The 15861-nt window shown below is 39.9% G+C and overlaps 2 protein-coding genes across 9 annotated transcripts in view; both read right to left on the reverse strand.

Annotated features, from left to right (window-relative positions):
• Nucleotides 1-5285, reverse strand: part of LOC107379302 (myelin-associated glycoprotein) — an 11340-nt gene extending 6055 nt beyond the window's left edge. For 2 of the 5 annotated variants that reach the window (XM_070551846.1, XM_054740971.2), the window contains exons 1-6: nucleotides 4954-5262; nucleotides 2899-2966; nucleotides 2440-2805; nucleotides 2060-2356; nucleotides 368-625; nucleotides 22-282 (exon numbers count right to left, since the gene is read on the reverse strand). In XM_070551846.1, coding sequence (XP_070407947.1) covers nucleotides 22-282; nucleotides 368-625; nucleotides 2060-2356; nucleotides 2440-2805; nucleotides 2899-2944 — 1228 coding nt within the window. In that variant the 5' untranslated portion in view covers nucleotides 2945-2966; nucleotides 4954-5262. Of the gene's footprint in view, nucleotides 1-21; nucleotides 283-367; nucleotides 626-2059; nucleotides 2357-2439; nucleotides 2806-2898; nucleotides 2967-4953 lie in introns of all 5 variants that reach the window. The other 3 variants (XM_070551844.1, XM_070551845.1, XM_054740970.2) reach the window with 3 other exon arrangements.
• A 3428-nt stretch (nucleotides 5286-8713) lies between these two features.
• Nucleotides 8714-15861, reverse strand: part of phldb3 (pleckstrin homology-like domain, family B, member 3) — a 46457-nt gene continuing 39309 nt past the window's right edge. For 3 of the 4 annotated variants that reach the window (XM_054740974.2, XM_054740972.2, XM_054740975.2), the window contains exons 12-15: nucleotides 15559-15711; nucleotides 11761-11971; nucleotides 11431-11516; nucleotides 8714-9361 (exon numbers count right to left, since the gene is read on the reverse strand). In XM_054740974.2, coding sequence (XP_054596949.1) covers nucleotides 9227-9361; nucleotides 11431-11516; nucleotides 11761-11971; nucleotides 15559-15711 — 585 coding nt within the window. In that variant the 3' untranslated portion in view covers nucleotides 8714-9226. The remainder of the gene's footprint in view (nucleotides 9362-11430; nucleotides 11517-11760; nucleotides 11972-15558; nucleotides 15712-15861) is intronic. The other variant, XM_054740973.2, reaches the window with a different exon arrangement.

Consider the following 15861-nt stretch of genomic DNA (forward strand, 5'->3'; position numbering starts at 1 on the left):
TGTGACTATAAGAAAACTTACACTGAACATTCAGCTGGATCTTTGCAGACGTTTCTTCTCCCAGGTCATTCCTTGCCATGCACTGATAGCTACCGCTGTAGCTGGGATCAATTCGGTCAATGGATAAGACTGGTCCAGCCTCCTGGACCACATAATCATCCTTGTACCAGGTATAGTTGGTCACTGGTGGGTTTGAACGGGTCCTACAGAGCAGGGAAACTGAGCTGCCCTCCAGAATTGGACCAGAAAGTTCAAAAACCACAGCGGTTTCCTTCGGAAAAACTAAAAAACCCAAACACACATGAGCTCACTTGTTCTGGGCAACAAAAAAGACCGTGGTTCATGTTTTTGTGTGACTCTGACTTACACAGAATGTCTATCTGAGCAATGGAGGAATTCTGGGATCCATATTTGTTACTGACTCTGCAGAAAAATTGGTTGTCAGCTTCTGTGACTTTGACTGAAAGTGTTTTCTCAGATCCAACCTCCGCTGCTTCCTCTCCATCAACTCTGTACCAGGTGTAGTCATCCACAGCTGGATTCGCATTAGTGCTGCAGGTCAGAGTCACCGAGCTGCCTTCTATAACTGGACCAGGATTACCAACCGATGTGTTTTGTGGGGAGTCTTGAAAGAAAAGGAGAAAATTCTTAAATTTCAGCAAATATTTACAAAAAAATAAACATACTGACTATCAGAGATCACCCATGTCCTAAGTGATTGAAACAATGACTAAGTTGCAACCCATTGGACTAAAAAGTAGCATTTTTTTTAGCATATAGCACATATATATATATATTCATGTTGTACAGTTGTATGTGTCCACATTAAATATCATAATCAGTGCAGGTTTGTTTTAACTAGTTTGGCTGGTTTCTTTTGTTTTGATTCCAGTCTAGAGATGTTTTAATGATTTGGTCAAAAGAACTTCAACATGTCTGAAATCAACCCTTAAAGGTGAAATATGTAATAATGACACCCTGTGGTCAAATGTGGGTACTGCAGCCAATTTATAAAAATAAATAAATGAATTACTTTCTCACTGCTGTTCGGTCAGTTTCATGACAGTTGACAGTTATGACTCAGCACCAGAATATTCTGATGACAAGCAAAGATGATTCATATACAGTTGATAAGTCGATAAATACATTGATATATCTGGTGTTATTCAATGTTTTACGGTAGGGAACACTTACTACACTTATTACGGCTTAAGAGGAGTTCGATGTCTTGTTGTTAGCTTGCTGCTAAAGTTCAGAACGACTCATTATTATTATTAATATTATTATTATCCTGAGCTACTACAGCAATCAATTTCCCTCTGGGATTAATAAAGTATTTTTGAATTGAATTGAATTGAATTAAAGGAAGTAAAATGTCATGATTGACTAATTATTCACGTCATACATACATTTCACTTTAAAATCGAGTTGTTGACAGTTGAAAATGTAGCTTGAGATATTTATAGAGTCGACAATTATTTTTTTCTTATTCACCGTTAGCATTGTTAGCTCAATGTTAGCGTCTGGCCTGCTTCACCTGATATTAGAGTAAAATAAAAGGATGCTGTGGCTTCTTAGGGGTAGAAGAAGTAACTTCTGGGCTGCTCCTTCAGTTCTTTAAACAATTCTGGAGCTTTTTGTTCATCAATGTCGAATTACAAATGGCGCCGCAGCATTAACTCAGCACAGACTCTGCAACCTCATTGGCTCACATATTATTAACAAAAATTGTGTCCCTCTTTAACCATTTTGAAAGGAGAAAAACTGACAACTGAGAAATAAATCTATTTTAATGTAACCTTTCTTTCAGTGTGGATGAGACACTGGATAGTTTAGTGATTATTTCACTGTAAAATTCTTCCAAATTGTTCCTTTAAATTTGATTTATTGGATTTAACTCATTAATGCTGTAGTTCTTTTTTAATTGGCAGTCATGTGTGAGATAAATGAAGATTTTCTAGAAGGTTCTTGTTGTTTGCAGAGATTGAACTCTCCTAAAATAGCTTTACAAGGGGGTAATGTTACACTTACATTGCAAAAACATTTGAAACATACTCACAAAAAACATGCACAGTTAGAGATTTTTCAAAAAATATGTTGTTGTATCCCGCTTGTCGGCTGTAGAGAGCCGTGCAGGAAACCTTCTGTCCATTGTGGAGGTAAGAAGCATTAAAGTTCATGACAGAGATCACATGTTTTGCTGTTGGAGTATTCTCTGAGTCACCGAGACCGGGTGTCCATGTCAACACAGGAGGAAGAATAGGACAAGGAGAAACAGCTGAGCAGCTTAGAGTTACTGGAGTTCCTTCTTCTACTTGTAGCGTGGACGGAGTTATCGTTGGTCGAGGAAGTGAAACTAAAGAACACAACAATAATTAAACATATTGTCTAAATAAAATGTGTGAATTTACAAGGTCAGGAGTAAAACACAGAGCTGACCTTGGGTGGTGACACGGACCCATGCTGGAAAGTTGTACTTGAGTGGGTTGTCACACTGCAGTCTGAAGTAATAATCATCATAACTGTTTGAAGGCAGGTTAAGAAAGATGACAGTGCAGGCGCCTTCACGCAGATTCCCCATCAGCTGACCCTGGATGATGTTTTGTTTCACGTTTTCTCCAATGAGGCCAGAATCAAACACCTGCGTCCGTCTCCAGCCTCTCCTCCATATGGCCCTACACGACTCATCCAGGTTTTTATTCCAGATGGAAGGCACGCTGAAATTACAGGGAATGGCCACACAAGACCCACTCAGACCCTCCACTGACTGAGGTGTGGAGATGTCAAACTCTTGGCAGAAAGACACTGACCAGAAACAAAAATAAATAAGTAAATAATTTTGATGTTAGGAATTGTAATGACAAATGACTCAGATTCAACAAACTCTGAAAGGCTCACCTTGAAGTAAAACGGAAACATAGAAAACCCTTCCAACAAGTATCATGATTTCCTGTCAGGTGTCAATCCTGGAATAAAGATTTTTGCCAAGATATAGAAATGTAAAAAAAAACCAACAATAAGGGATGCACAGTACTGGCTTTTTTACAGATTTTCAATATACCGATATTGCTTCTCTTAATTTCTGATACCAAAAAAAACGAGATCGATATTTTTGGTTGCTAACATCACATATCTCCTATCACGCTTTCATTTTAAACACTCTCTGTGCAAAAAGACAACTACTTCAATTCAAGCTAGCAACAGGAAAAATGCATTTTGTCTCCAACAGCTAATTGTGCTTTTCAGTTGTCTTCGGAACTCGTTTTTTCCAAGGTACGTAAGCCGGAAATGACGCAATGAATCCATAGGACCTTGAGATCCCCAATTTAAAGATGACTGCGCCCGGTGCTACCAGGAACTAGTTACCGTCTTTATTTTTTTCTCGTTTATATGTTCTGATTTCTTTCTTTTTGCTATTTGCCTATCTCCAGCAGTCAATGGGCAAGTAGGTGGGGTACACCCTGGACAGAGAGCCAGTCCATCGCAGGGCAACACAGAGACACACAGGACAAACAACCATGCACACACACACACACACACACACACACACACCTAAGGACAATTTAGACAGACCAATCAACCTAACAGTCATGTTTCTGGACTGTGGGAGGAAGCCGGAGTACACGGAGAGAACCCACACATGCACAGGGAGAACATGCAAACTCCATGCAGAAAGATCCCAGGCCGGGAATCGAACCCAGGACCTTCTTGCTGCAAGGCAACAGCTCTAACCACTGCATCAGAACTTAAACTTTAAAAACTGTTTTAAAGAAAAATGACAACTTGAGGTTTGGTTACAGCAGCTGAATCCCATTCTCCCTGAGATAATACTGACAAATACCCACCACACAGGGCAAAAATCTTTATTTCTTCTCAAATAGTCCCTAAAAACAAACAAAACACAACCTCACATCATGTCAGTCATTCTGAGTCAGAGAAGTGGCCGAAGAGTTAGGGTGTGTTACTGAAACTGATACCGACCATTTTAAAAATAACATCTTAATGACGGTATCAGCTGATAATATTGGACATCGCTGCTATTTAATTGTATTCACTTATAAAGAGTACTTCACAATCAGCTTGTCTGACTGTTAAAAATGGAAAATTTGCCCTTTTTTTTACCCTCAGGCTTCATTAGGGACATTTTTGTCTGTTGCTATGTAAAAACTATAAATGCAAAAAATAAAACATTTTAGATATTTCATAACATATCAAGATTGATTTGTACTAAACACCCCAGGCAAAAAAAAAATCTCTTCTTTAGAAAAAAACTCGGTTTTAGTGTTTTTTATTTTATTTATTTTTTCTTTCATAAATTACAGCAAGGACTTTGAGTATTCAAACTAGCATTTCAAGGGTTAAAAGTCTCTAAAAGATTAAATTTTTTTTATGTTTGAGCAGGGTTGAAGTTGTTCATCAGATCTATGAAAAAAGTAAAAAAATATTAATGTATACACTTTTTATAACCACTTTTACAAGCGGACGTTTTTGTCCTCTATTGACTCTTTTGTATGAAAATTGAAGTGAAGCCTGAGGGTTAAGTCAAATGACCCCCACTGCGTTGTTCAAGACAGATTATTAATGTCTGTAAAACTTAAGTAAATTGTTTGAATATTAAAGGATAAATTTTCAAATAGCTTCTTATTACAGAGCTTTAAAATACTTGTTTTCTTACATGCCATAATAAGGTCATAAAAGAGAAATATTTATAAAAACTAACGATTTTACTTAAAGATATAAAGTTTCAGTTCAAAGAAGGGATAAGGTCAGGAAATTTCTAAATTTAGTATTTTATTTGTTAAATAAATAAATCAATGCTGGTGGAAATGATCAGACTTTAGCTTAAAAACGTTGTAATTCAGCAGTCAAAAGTCTGTTAGCAAGGAAAAGAAAAGGTTCAGCACACATCTGAAACATAAACTAATGAAAAGAACAATAAATAAACACATTTACCAGCATTGAGATTCCGTTATAATCCAACGTGTGTTTTGCGTAACACAGGCGGAGTGTGTTGATGCTCACTCGGCTGCTGGTGTGTGACTGGAGCTCTGCAAAACAAAGAGAATTTTTTTTTCCGTCTGTGCATCAGCTAAAGGACCACGTCTCAACAAGAGCTCAGGGTTGGTTTAGAATAAATGTTTTAAGAGTTTGAAGGATTTTTAAATACCCCAGGGACGCACATGAACTGTAAAAGTGATAAATTGTGTTTTTTCCTGTAGATGGAAGTCTCCAGTACACAATGAAGCTGCACGCTAAAAACACAACTAAAGGGTAATGTTTTCTGAGACCTGCAGAAACATTTCTTATGCTTACGTGTTAAAAATTTATCTGTCTCAGCGAGAACTTCACAAAAACAGGAAAACCAACCCCAGAGACGTTCAGAAGGATTCAGCATTTCATAATAATATCTTATGGTAATGGAAATCTTTTTATATTCAAACTGAAATTAAACAGACCAAGTTTTACTGGAATTGATTCAAAAAAAGCTTAATCAGAGTAAAGAATAAAGATCAAGGGATTTGACAGTGGAAGTTCTGATGAACTGATAAAATTAACCACATCCTTAGTGCTGCATCCTGTTTCGTACACAGGAAGACTCGTAAGAGCAAAAAAGGGGACGGGGTTAGAAAAAAGTATAATTATAGATTCTACTAGAACCTTCATTTGTGAGTTTAGGATCTTGTGTTGAAACTAGCTTTTTCTCTCCAATACCCCAGTTGTAGTTTGTGTGAAATTTGAGAAAAATGTAAACCGTTGCAAAGAAAAAAAAGCAAAAATGGAAAAATCTGTCAAAACTCTTTGTCCTGTTTAGTAAACCTGATATGGATGTTAGATCCCAATACATTTTGTTTATATAAATTTAAGATGGTTAATGAATTGCTGGAAAAAGAAAAAAAGAATACAACCCCAAAATAAAATAAAAAACACCCAACACAGGCATTCTCTGCGTTCAGTTCAGTGATTACAATTTTCTAGTTTTCACTAACAAATACATCTAATTTCTAAGCATTAATCAGTATAAAAAAAATGCTAGTTGGATTTGAATTTGAATATAAACATGTAGAGCTGTCACCAATGTAAAATAAAATCAGAGCAATAAAATGTTATATTGTGATAATACTGTCATGAATTTTATCATTATGTTTATCAATAACCCATTTCCTATAGTGAAGAGAGAATGAGACAATGAACAACAAGTCAAACAGAACTGTGGCATAATGCAAGAAGCAAAATGCCCCGAACATCATTTCACAGAGTTTATTTATACCAAGAGATAAGAAAGGAGAGAGAGTGTGTGTGTGTGTGTGTGTGTGTGTGTGTGTGTGTGTGTGTGTGTGTGTGTGTGTGTGTGTGTGTGTGCGTGTGCAAAGAGGCATAGAGCAATACATATTACGCTCGGTTGATTGAGTCAATGATCAAGAATAAATAAACATGAAATTTCCATAACAAACACCATTCTAACAATTTACATATTCTACTGGAAGAGCATGATAATATATTGTAAATATATGGAAAATGGTATTGTTATAACAATATTATGTTATAACTAGGGGTGGGACTAGATTAAAAATCAATCTAATTAATCACAGGATTTGTAATTAATCTTGATTAATTGCATTTTAATTGTTCAACACAAATTGCGTTCAAGCAATTTTTTTAATTAAAATTCTTTTATAGATAACAGACACACACTCCACAAGGTATATTTGATGTCATTGGTCTCATTATGAAAGTAACCACTGTGGAGTTTGTTGGGATGTCTGAATCTTAGTATGTGCATTATTGATGTAAGTGTGAATAGACATGGACTGTTGTAAATCTGTACTAAATACTAGGTGGCAGCAGAGCATTGCAGAGAGAGAGAGAGAGAGAGAGAGAGAGAGAGAGAGAGAGAGAGAGAGAGAGAGAGAGAGAGAGAGAGAGAGAGAGAGACAGAGAGAGAGAGAGAGAGAGAGAGAGAGAGAGAGAGAGAGAGAGAGAAAGAGAGAGAGAGAGAGAGAGAGGTGGAGTATACAGTCAATAAAGACGGCTCTCCCTTCCCCTGCATCCAACATGCCTCCAACTAAAAGGCAAAGTTATCCAGAGTTATCTCTGTAGTTATGCTGCTATAGGCTTAGACTGCTGGAGGACATACTGACCACTTTACATTTGACTACTTTCTTCTACAATTTGCTCCTTAACTATTATTTCCTGCAATTTCAGCTGTTAACTTTCTTTTTCCTCTTAAGTGTTTTTCTCTTTTTTGGTTTGGGATGGCCCAAGCTGGGCAAGTGGCCCACTTCGCTAAGCAACCCACCGGGACAGTGCCAGAATGCCAGATAGGCCAGTCCACCCCTGAATGTAACCATAGAAACATTACTTAGTATGTATGTTTTGTGTGCGTGTGCGTGTGTGTGCTCTGTCTTCTCGATCCCGAGTGAGTCGAGGCGGATGCTTATACCGAGCCAGGATCCTCTGGAGGTTTCTTCCTGTTAAAAGGGAGTTTTCCTCTCCACTGTCGCTGCATGCTTGTTTAGTATGAGGATTGCTATTAAGTCACTGACACTAGTCAGTGACTCGATGCAATTTGCTGGGTTCCTTATATAGGAAACTTTTTTCTGATTGGCTTAATGAACTGACCTGTATTGGAATGTTTATTACGTGAAGTGCCTTGAGACGACTCTTGTCATTATTTGGCGCCATATAAATAAGCTTGAATTGAACTGAGAGAGGTGTAGTGTAGAGTTCAGAGGAAGTTCTGCTGAGGGTTACAAGTAGAATGCTGTGTGTATGCCTGTCCATCCTGCTGTTATAAGTTTGCTTGAACAAAGTGACTGCCGGCCTGCTTTCTACCAACTAGAACACAAAAGTAGATTTTTTTTCTTTCTTTTCTTCATGAAGAGTATTTTGACATGATTAACTTAATTGTAGTTTTAGTTGTGTTTTGACAACTTTTAAAAGTTTAATATGATCTAGTAGTCCGGGCTCTGCAGTTTTGTTAGAATTGCAGCTTGATGATATTTATTGATATGTAGGGCATCGATTTTGATGCTACTTTTCAGGGCCCCAGATGGGGGCGCTCGGGCCCGTGTTTTTACGTTATTTTTTTCTAATTAATTATTTGTAATTAATTCTTTGAATTACCAACTCTAATGTTAATGTAACAGTTTAGCGCTGCCACCCACGCAAAATAAAATTAGACAACATATTATATTGTGATAAGTTTTATTTTATTATTTATGTTCACATTCTTACAATTTACATTTCAAGAATGTGAAAATATATTGTATGTGGAAAATTAGATTGTTGTAACACTTACCATGTTATAACGTGATGCCACTCTAATTTTAAATTGCATGGGTCGCAGCTGTACATTCTATACATTAGCATCATCACGTCCACAACCAAAAACCTTTTAATTGCATTTAGTTTTAGTTTGGGACAATTAAGGTGATAAAATCAAGGCTAATTATCATGAATATAAAACTTTTTAGTAAAATAATAGATAATATATTCTGCTTTTTATCCGAACATCTTCATATCTTTGTAATTTAAGTTTCTGAAGTTCAATGCATGTTTTAAAAATTTTAAGGGACTAAATATGACCTACTAAGTAGTTCACCAGTCAGTTAAAGGGTTAAATGATTCACTAGTGGTGGATTAACAAATTGCACTGTAATTTAAGCATTTAAAAAAATAAAAAAAATGCAAAAACCAAAAGCATACCCAAAGGTTTTTGTTTTATGAATAAACATTTATTTGCACCATGATAGAGTATATATTCATTCATTTGAAAGTCAAAGTCATATAAATTTTCAAAAAAATAAATAATCTTGAAAGTTGTACAAACATTCTAGGCTATGTGAAAACTCGGGAGGCAGGAAGTGGACACAGGAAAGAGAAGTGAGGGTCCAGATTCCACCAGTGGTTAGTGCACAGTAGTCCTGTGAAGCTGGTCTCTGACCAGCAGGGGGAGCTCCAGCTCAGAGTAGAACTCACTTGTAACAGATTCTCATGTATCATGCAGGCTGCTGAGGAACTGTAGCAACGTTTCTTTTAAAGCTTCTGCCTTCCTTCCATCAGTAACAGCATCAGGCACGTCTGTGCCCCAGACCTTGCACCTTCAGTTTGATGAGTCCAGGTCAGATCTTCAGCTAAAAGAGCCTTCCAGACAGAGGAGTGAACTATCACCCACAGTTGTGTGCTCAGTAGTTTATTCTCTGCGTTTCAGAGTCACATATGCAGGTCAGTAACGACTGTGCTCGTCTGTTGCCGTGACAATGACATCCATCCAGATCCGCATGGACACGGGGTTGGAAGCCACCAGGAAGAAGAGACGGTCGTACGTCTTCACGCAGAACGTAAGGCTCGGCCGCGGGGACTAAAGGGAGAAGGACATGAAGAATCAGCTCTTTGACATGAATCTGAGCGACTGATTACAGCAACACACCGATACACACACACACACAACTGAAGCAGGTCAAGCCGGTTCTGCTGCTCCCGTAAAGTCTGAAAGAATTCCTGGAAGGTTTTCTCTCAGATCTCTGAAATATTTTGGTAAACAAACCACAACCTGGTCTCTTTTACCTCACAAGAACAAGGTCCATCAATGGATGTTTCACCTCCAAACATGTCTAAATATAAAAGGCTTTGCTGGCTTACATTTAAATGTAAACATGAAACAACAAGATACTTTTACATTGTTGTCCATCAGTTGCTTAATAGTTTACCCAAATATTTATAGCCACAGATGTGCCTTGATGCCTTGATGTGGGTTTTTAGGACCAATACCAATTTCTGATCTTCTGTTGGTCTACTGATGCAAAAATTGTCCATTTTTATTTTAAAGAACAGAAATTACCAGAATATTTTTTAAACATTCAGATTAAGTTCAAATATGTATTCTATAGGCAGAAAGTCTTGGAAACATAAAGGTGGACCCTAAGTTACGTTTACTATTTATTTATTTTTTTTAGTTAGTATGAATTATCAGTTGGGCCTATTTTACACTGTAACAAACTATTAAGACTGCTCTTTCACTAGCTGATATTTAGACATTTTGATGGATTATCAAACGATAAAATACAAAATTCTAGGAAAACTAAAGAAAACAAAAGATCCAGTAATTGTGAAAAACATGAATAAGTATATTAAGCAAAAGCTATTTGGTTTTAATATTTAAGATGAGTTTTTAATATATTTTAAACTTATTTCTTTATTCAAAGCAGATAAAAACACCCTGTGGGACAAAACTATGAGGTAGACTTATTGTGAGACGATGCTGCTGCCCTCTCTGCTGTGCTGAGGTGGTACAACCGTCGTGAAGCTGCTCAGTCACTGTTGCTAAGGAGGACCACCCTCCTGAATATCAGCACATAAGCAATGAGCGTAAACAGGACTACAACACAAGCACTGACTCATGCATTCATCTGCTCGGTGAAGCTGAGCTAATGAACGTGTGCGCGGCTGAAATCGGAGGGAGATCGCTTTCACACCAGCAGACTTTTTCTGGGATGCATCTCTAGTTCAATACAAAATACTGAAATATGTTTTAAAAGCCCTTTTTGTTAAAGGAGTGGTTGATTCATTTAATCAGTACATTTGGAGCGGTCCCTAGTGAGGATGAATGCCTTTTAAGTTGTTCTCGGGGGAAACAAATATACGGGTGCATCATTTCTCTGACCCAGAAGTTGCCCACATCAGGGCTGAAATTCCGACTGCGGGTTTTGGAATCTTATTTCCTGGTATTTGGACATCTCACCTGTGATTGGATAACAGCAACGCCTACCAATGACTTGCAATGTTGTTGTTTTATTCGCAAATAACGCCCTGCATGTTAAATTCAGAGTGACGAGTAATAATAATTAAAATGTCTTTTCAGTTACCCACACCTTTAATAAAGAGTAATATTTACTTCAAAGGGAATACTTTCCTTAACTTATTTATTCTTAGTCTTGCTTGTTGCACTAAATCTCTCCATATAATAATACATATTTAACAAACAGCATTCTGGTTTGTGGTGTTTTAGCCGCTTTCAACTTGATTTATGGCTCTTCTCATCTTTGACAAAATTCAGACTTAAATTTGAATCTAGACCTTTCCAGTTTTGCATCATAGTTGGGTTTACAGCAGAGTTAGATGGAGCAGAATCTCAGAGTGTAATCTCTTAATCTTGTTCCATGTGAAGGAATTCGGTCTGTTTTTATTAGTAACACGTTTATAACAACATCTACAGTGGAAACCGTGCATGCTCATCTAAATTGCGCGCTAACACTTAACAATAAGGGTCCCTTTTATTAACAGTATTATTGAGTATTAATTACCAAAAGTGCAACTTATGAAAAGATTATAAATGTTTTTAGAGAATTTGCTTTAATAAAACCCAAAATAAAACTTCATAGAAGAAAAAAGATCCACAAACTAAACGAGTGAATGAAACATGAGACTCACAGAGGTGGCGGTGCGTAGATGGTCATAATAAACTTCTTCTATTGCCTGGAAGTAAATGACTCCTTTTAGCTTCCTCTCATCACAGTCTGCAACAGAAACAAAGATTTAAGATTATAACACTTACACGACTGCTTCATGCTGCTTAAATCGCTGATGACTTTGAATAGACCTCTGACATATTTGCAGTAACAGACGGTTGATCGTGTGATTTCATAACAACGGCTCCTCTTTATTGAGCTCAAACTGTGCAGCACAAAGGAGCCTTTTATTCGTACAAACACACGAATGCAAAGCACAAGAGCACACATCCAGTCTGGGATCCGGTCTAACCTGTATAGTAGGCCAGCCGCCTGTGGTCGGTGTCAAACAGGAACCACCTCTTCTTCCACGTCTTCACCCTCCCCCCTCGTTTGGTCAGGAAGCCCGCGCAGCGTCGAGGCGTGAGCCGCAGGTCCGTGCAGCTGGCCACTCCGTGACCCAGAGACTCCACGTGGGCCCGGAGGTCAAAGTTCGGGGAGAGGAAGAGAGCCAGGCTGCGCTGCTGGAGGGACAAGATTTTAAATGAGCCTCAAAATAAGTCTGCTTACATGGAAATACTGTATTGGCATTTTACAACAGAGGCTCTGGTTTTTAAAGCCGGGCGTACACTGTGAGACTTTTTCCACTTTTTTGAGCCGATTTTCCACTCGTGCGAGAATCCACTAGCCTGGCAAGCCAGACCAAACTTTGCAAAGCAAGAATTTGGTCTAGTTCACTAGGCTAAGAATCCACGAGATCGGGATGAGTTTTGTGCCGAGCGTCGTGTAGTGTACAGGGGGTTACGAGAGGCGATTAACACCACATGACCAGCTACCGATCAGCAATCGTGAGCTCGCACGGACTTCTGGCGTGTTTGATATTTTGCTCGTCCCTCGTGAGGGTATCGCACTGTTGAAGCGGCGCTGCGAGCAGCTGCAACCCAAAAAGTACCAGAACCGCTCACGGCGCATGCGCAATCCTGCATCAGCACCACTCGCCCGCTATTTCCCTAATAACACACGTTGTTCAATTTTAATTCTACACATTTTTTTACTCACAAATATTGTCAAGAAAGTGTGTTTGTCGTGTTCATGTCAAATTAAACTGATCACAAAACACAGATTTACTTTCTTTATTTCGTTTTCCTCATCCAACCCCCATAAATCCCTGTGTCCTCCTGCAGCACTCCCGAAGGACAACAGGCAAAACAACACAAAAAAGTCTGACGTGTTGTGTAAAAACTACTATTTTTAGCATACCGGTATGTTTAGGGCCGACGTGTTGCTGCCAGACGTACAGTGTGAGCAGTCAGGTCGCATCCGAGGACTGGGTCGTGCAGTGTGAGCACATGACTCGTGAGATCTGCCCTGCGAGGACGTCGTACAGTTTGAGATGAAGCTGAGTGCTGCGAGTGAAAAAGTCGCACAGTGTCCGCCCAGCTTAAGTCTCTACAGGACCGACCTGGACTCTGATGATAATAAATGCTATTATCAAGAAACTGACTTCTAAGAAGAATCTAGAAATGAAATCTCACAGTAGAAACAAAAACTCATAGTTGGAAAGAATTTGAAACAAAAAGGAAGTCTAACAATAGAAACAACAGAGGCTGCACCTGCTTAGCATGTTTTCCTGCAACTAAAATGACAATCTCTTTTGTACGGCCAATCTGTGTTTATCTTTGTTATTCATGTTTTGTTCTTTTCTTACACAGTTTCAAAAATAGTGTTTTACCCGACATGTTTCAGCTAGTATCTCTAACCGTCAACAGAGACCGCCGGGATTAGTGGCGGTAAAAGGAAGTGACGCCACTAACACTGGCAATCTCTGATGACAGCTAGAGATACTAGCTAAAACATGTCGGGTAAAACACTATTTTTTACTAAAACTGTAAGAAAAGAAAAAAAAATGGATCAAATGACATCATGCTTTGTATTCCAAAATCCAACTGCTGATTTTAAAGGTGTTTAATCAATTCACTTGCAGTCGTACTCTGGGGAAACAAAGCTTCGGTGCACCAGTTACAGGAACCAAAAGTGACCTACATCACAGCTGAGCCTCAGGCGGCATGTTTTGAAGTCTTATTTCCTGATATTTGTACATCTCGCCTCGGACCGGATGACAGCAACGCGTCAGTCAACCACTGACTTGCGACGTTGTTGTTTGTTCTCCACAAATAACACAAGCCTGGAGGAGTTCTGCTGTGTGGTGCAGTTGCTAATGTTAATGGTTAGCTTCTGCTAGCCAAGACTTTCTCTGCCGTTTCCTGGATGCTAAAACAAAACAGCCTTCCCTGTCGTCAATCAAGATAGAGGAGTCCATGAATGTTAAGTGACAGTAGCCATTTTACAAGACACACAGTGCTGGCAAATCGGCATATCCACCACAACGGGGTGTCTTATAAACGCACCATGCCGGCATGGCGTTGTGCAAATTTTGCGGCATTCGTGTCACCTTGCTTGGTGGTAATATTGCGGTCTTGGCGCAACAGAGGGAGGCGTCATGATGACGTGGGAGTTACTGCCGAGCTCCGGCCGGTAAATATATTGAAAATGAAAGTAAACACGAGCCGTAAGTTTTGCTTTCGAATAAAATCAGCTGAGACGGCAAACTGGAGCGCTGCAGCACTCCTAGAGCATTTCTCTGTTAGAGCTGGAGCTCAGAGCATCAGACACTGCACAGGGACTGTGGGGGAGAGACTCCTTTAGCAGCAGCTTGTTAAAAAAAACTTAACCATCGCGGCTTTAATTGCAATAAAAAACAAGTTATGTCCAAGATAAACAGAAGTCCGCTGCAGCGCAGGGATCGCCCCCATACCTCCTTTGTGCCACCATCGCCTAATCTTTTATAACAAGGACACGATCGCGCCACACTACCGCCACGGTCTGACCACTTATAAACGACCTTAGGCTCCCTGATGCCGCCACAGCATTGCGGCAAATTGAAGGCATTGTTTAGTAAAAAAACGGCTATTGTGACGTAGATCAGTCTGGCTTTTGTAATGTGAGAGTGGCTAATGTACAGAAGCGGGGGTAGAAGATGATCTTCACGTTTAGCCCACGTTAAACTCAGAGTGAGCAGTCATATTTAAAAATTCAAATGTTTCTCAGTGAACTCTGCGTTTATTTATTTTTTTAAATAAAGTGTGAGTAGAAATGAAAGCTTGAGTTTAGGTCATAATACAGATTATGTTGCATTATGGGTAATTCTCCTCGTCGTCGTCTTCCTCCGCTTATCCGGGTCCGGGTCGCGGGGGCAGCATCCCAACTAGGGAGCTCCAGACCGTCCTCTCCCCGGCCACCTCCACCAGCTCCTCCGGCAGGACCCCAAGGCGTTCCCGGACCAGATTGGAGATGTAACCTCCCCAACGTGTCCTGGGCAAGACCCTGCCGGCAGGACATGCCCGAAACAACTCCCCAGGGAGGCGTCCAGGAGGCATCCTGACCAGATGCCCAAACCACCTCAACTGGCTCCTTTCGATCCGGAGGAGCAGCGATTCTACTCCGAGTCCCTCCCGAATGTCCGAGCTCCTCACCCTATCTCTAAGGCTGACCCCGGCCACCTTACGGAGGAAACTCATTTTGGCCCCTTGTATCCGTGATCTCGTTCTTTCGGTCATTACCCAAAGCTCATGACCATAGGTGAGGCTTGGGACGTAGATCGACCAATAAATCGAGAGCCTGGCTTTCTGGCTCAGCTCCCTCTTCACCACGACAGATCGGCTCAGCGTCCGCATCACTGCAGATGCTGAACCAATCCGCCTGTCGATCTCCCGATCCCTCCTACCCTCACTCGTGAACAACACCCCGAGATACTTAAAACTCCTCCACTTGAGGTAGGACCTCTCTCCTGACCCGGAGTTGGCAAGCCACTCTTTTCCGGTTGAGAACCGTGGTCTCAGATTTGGAGGTGCTGATCCTCATCCCAGCCGTTTCACACTCGGCCGTGAACCTACCCAGCTGGATGAAGCTAGGAGGACCACATCATCATTCTGAAACCCCAAATATGTTGAGTAATGCACGAACTCCTGCATCAGTTTTATAATTTAGCTAATTGCTAAATGTGAAAATAATGTATTTCATGTTGTTTTATGAGTTTGTATGTTATTTATACCTCAGAGGAGTTTGGGGGTGAAACGACCTTCGGCGCTTCAATAGCTTCTGGTTCTGGCTTTGATTGGGTCTCTGGTTCTGGTGGATCTTCTCTGGTGGAGTTAAGATCTCTTTGGATTCTTTCCTCCAGCAGCACCATCCGCCGCCGCTCCTCCTGGTCCAACAAACGAGCATTAGAATCTGCTAACGTTGCTTCTACTAAAACAAAAACTGACCAACAAACTACTTCTGTACATTTTTCAGTTCTGATACTAGCCAGTGCTGCTAACAGTCCAACCATATGCTGGATGATCACGTGTGAGCT

Source organism: Nothobranchius furzeri, chromosome 5, assembly GCF_043380555.1.
Source record: "Nothobranchius furzeri strain GRZ-AD chromosome 5, NfurGRZ-RIMD1, whole genome shotgun sequence".
Classification (NCBI taxonomy): Eukaryota; Metazoa; Chordata; class Actinopteri; order Cyprinodontiformes; family Nothobranchiidae; genus Nothobranchius; species Nothobranchius furzeri.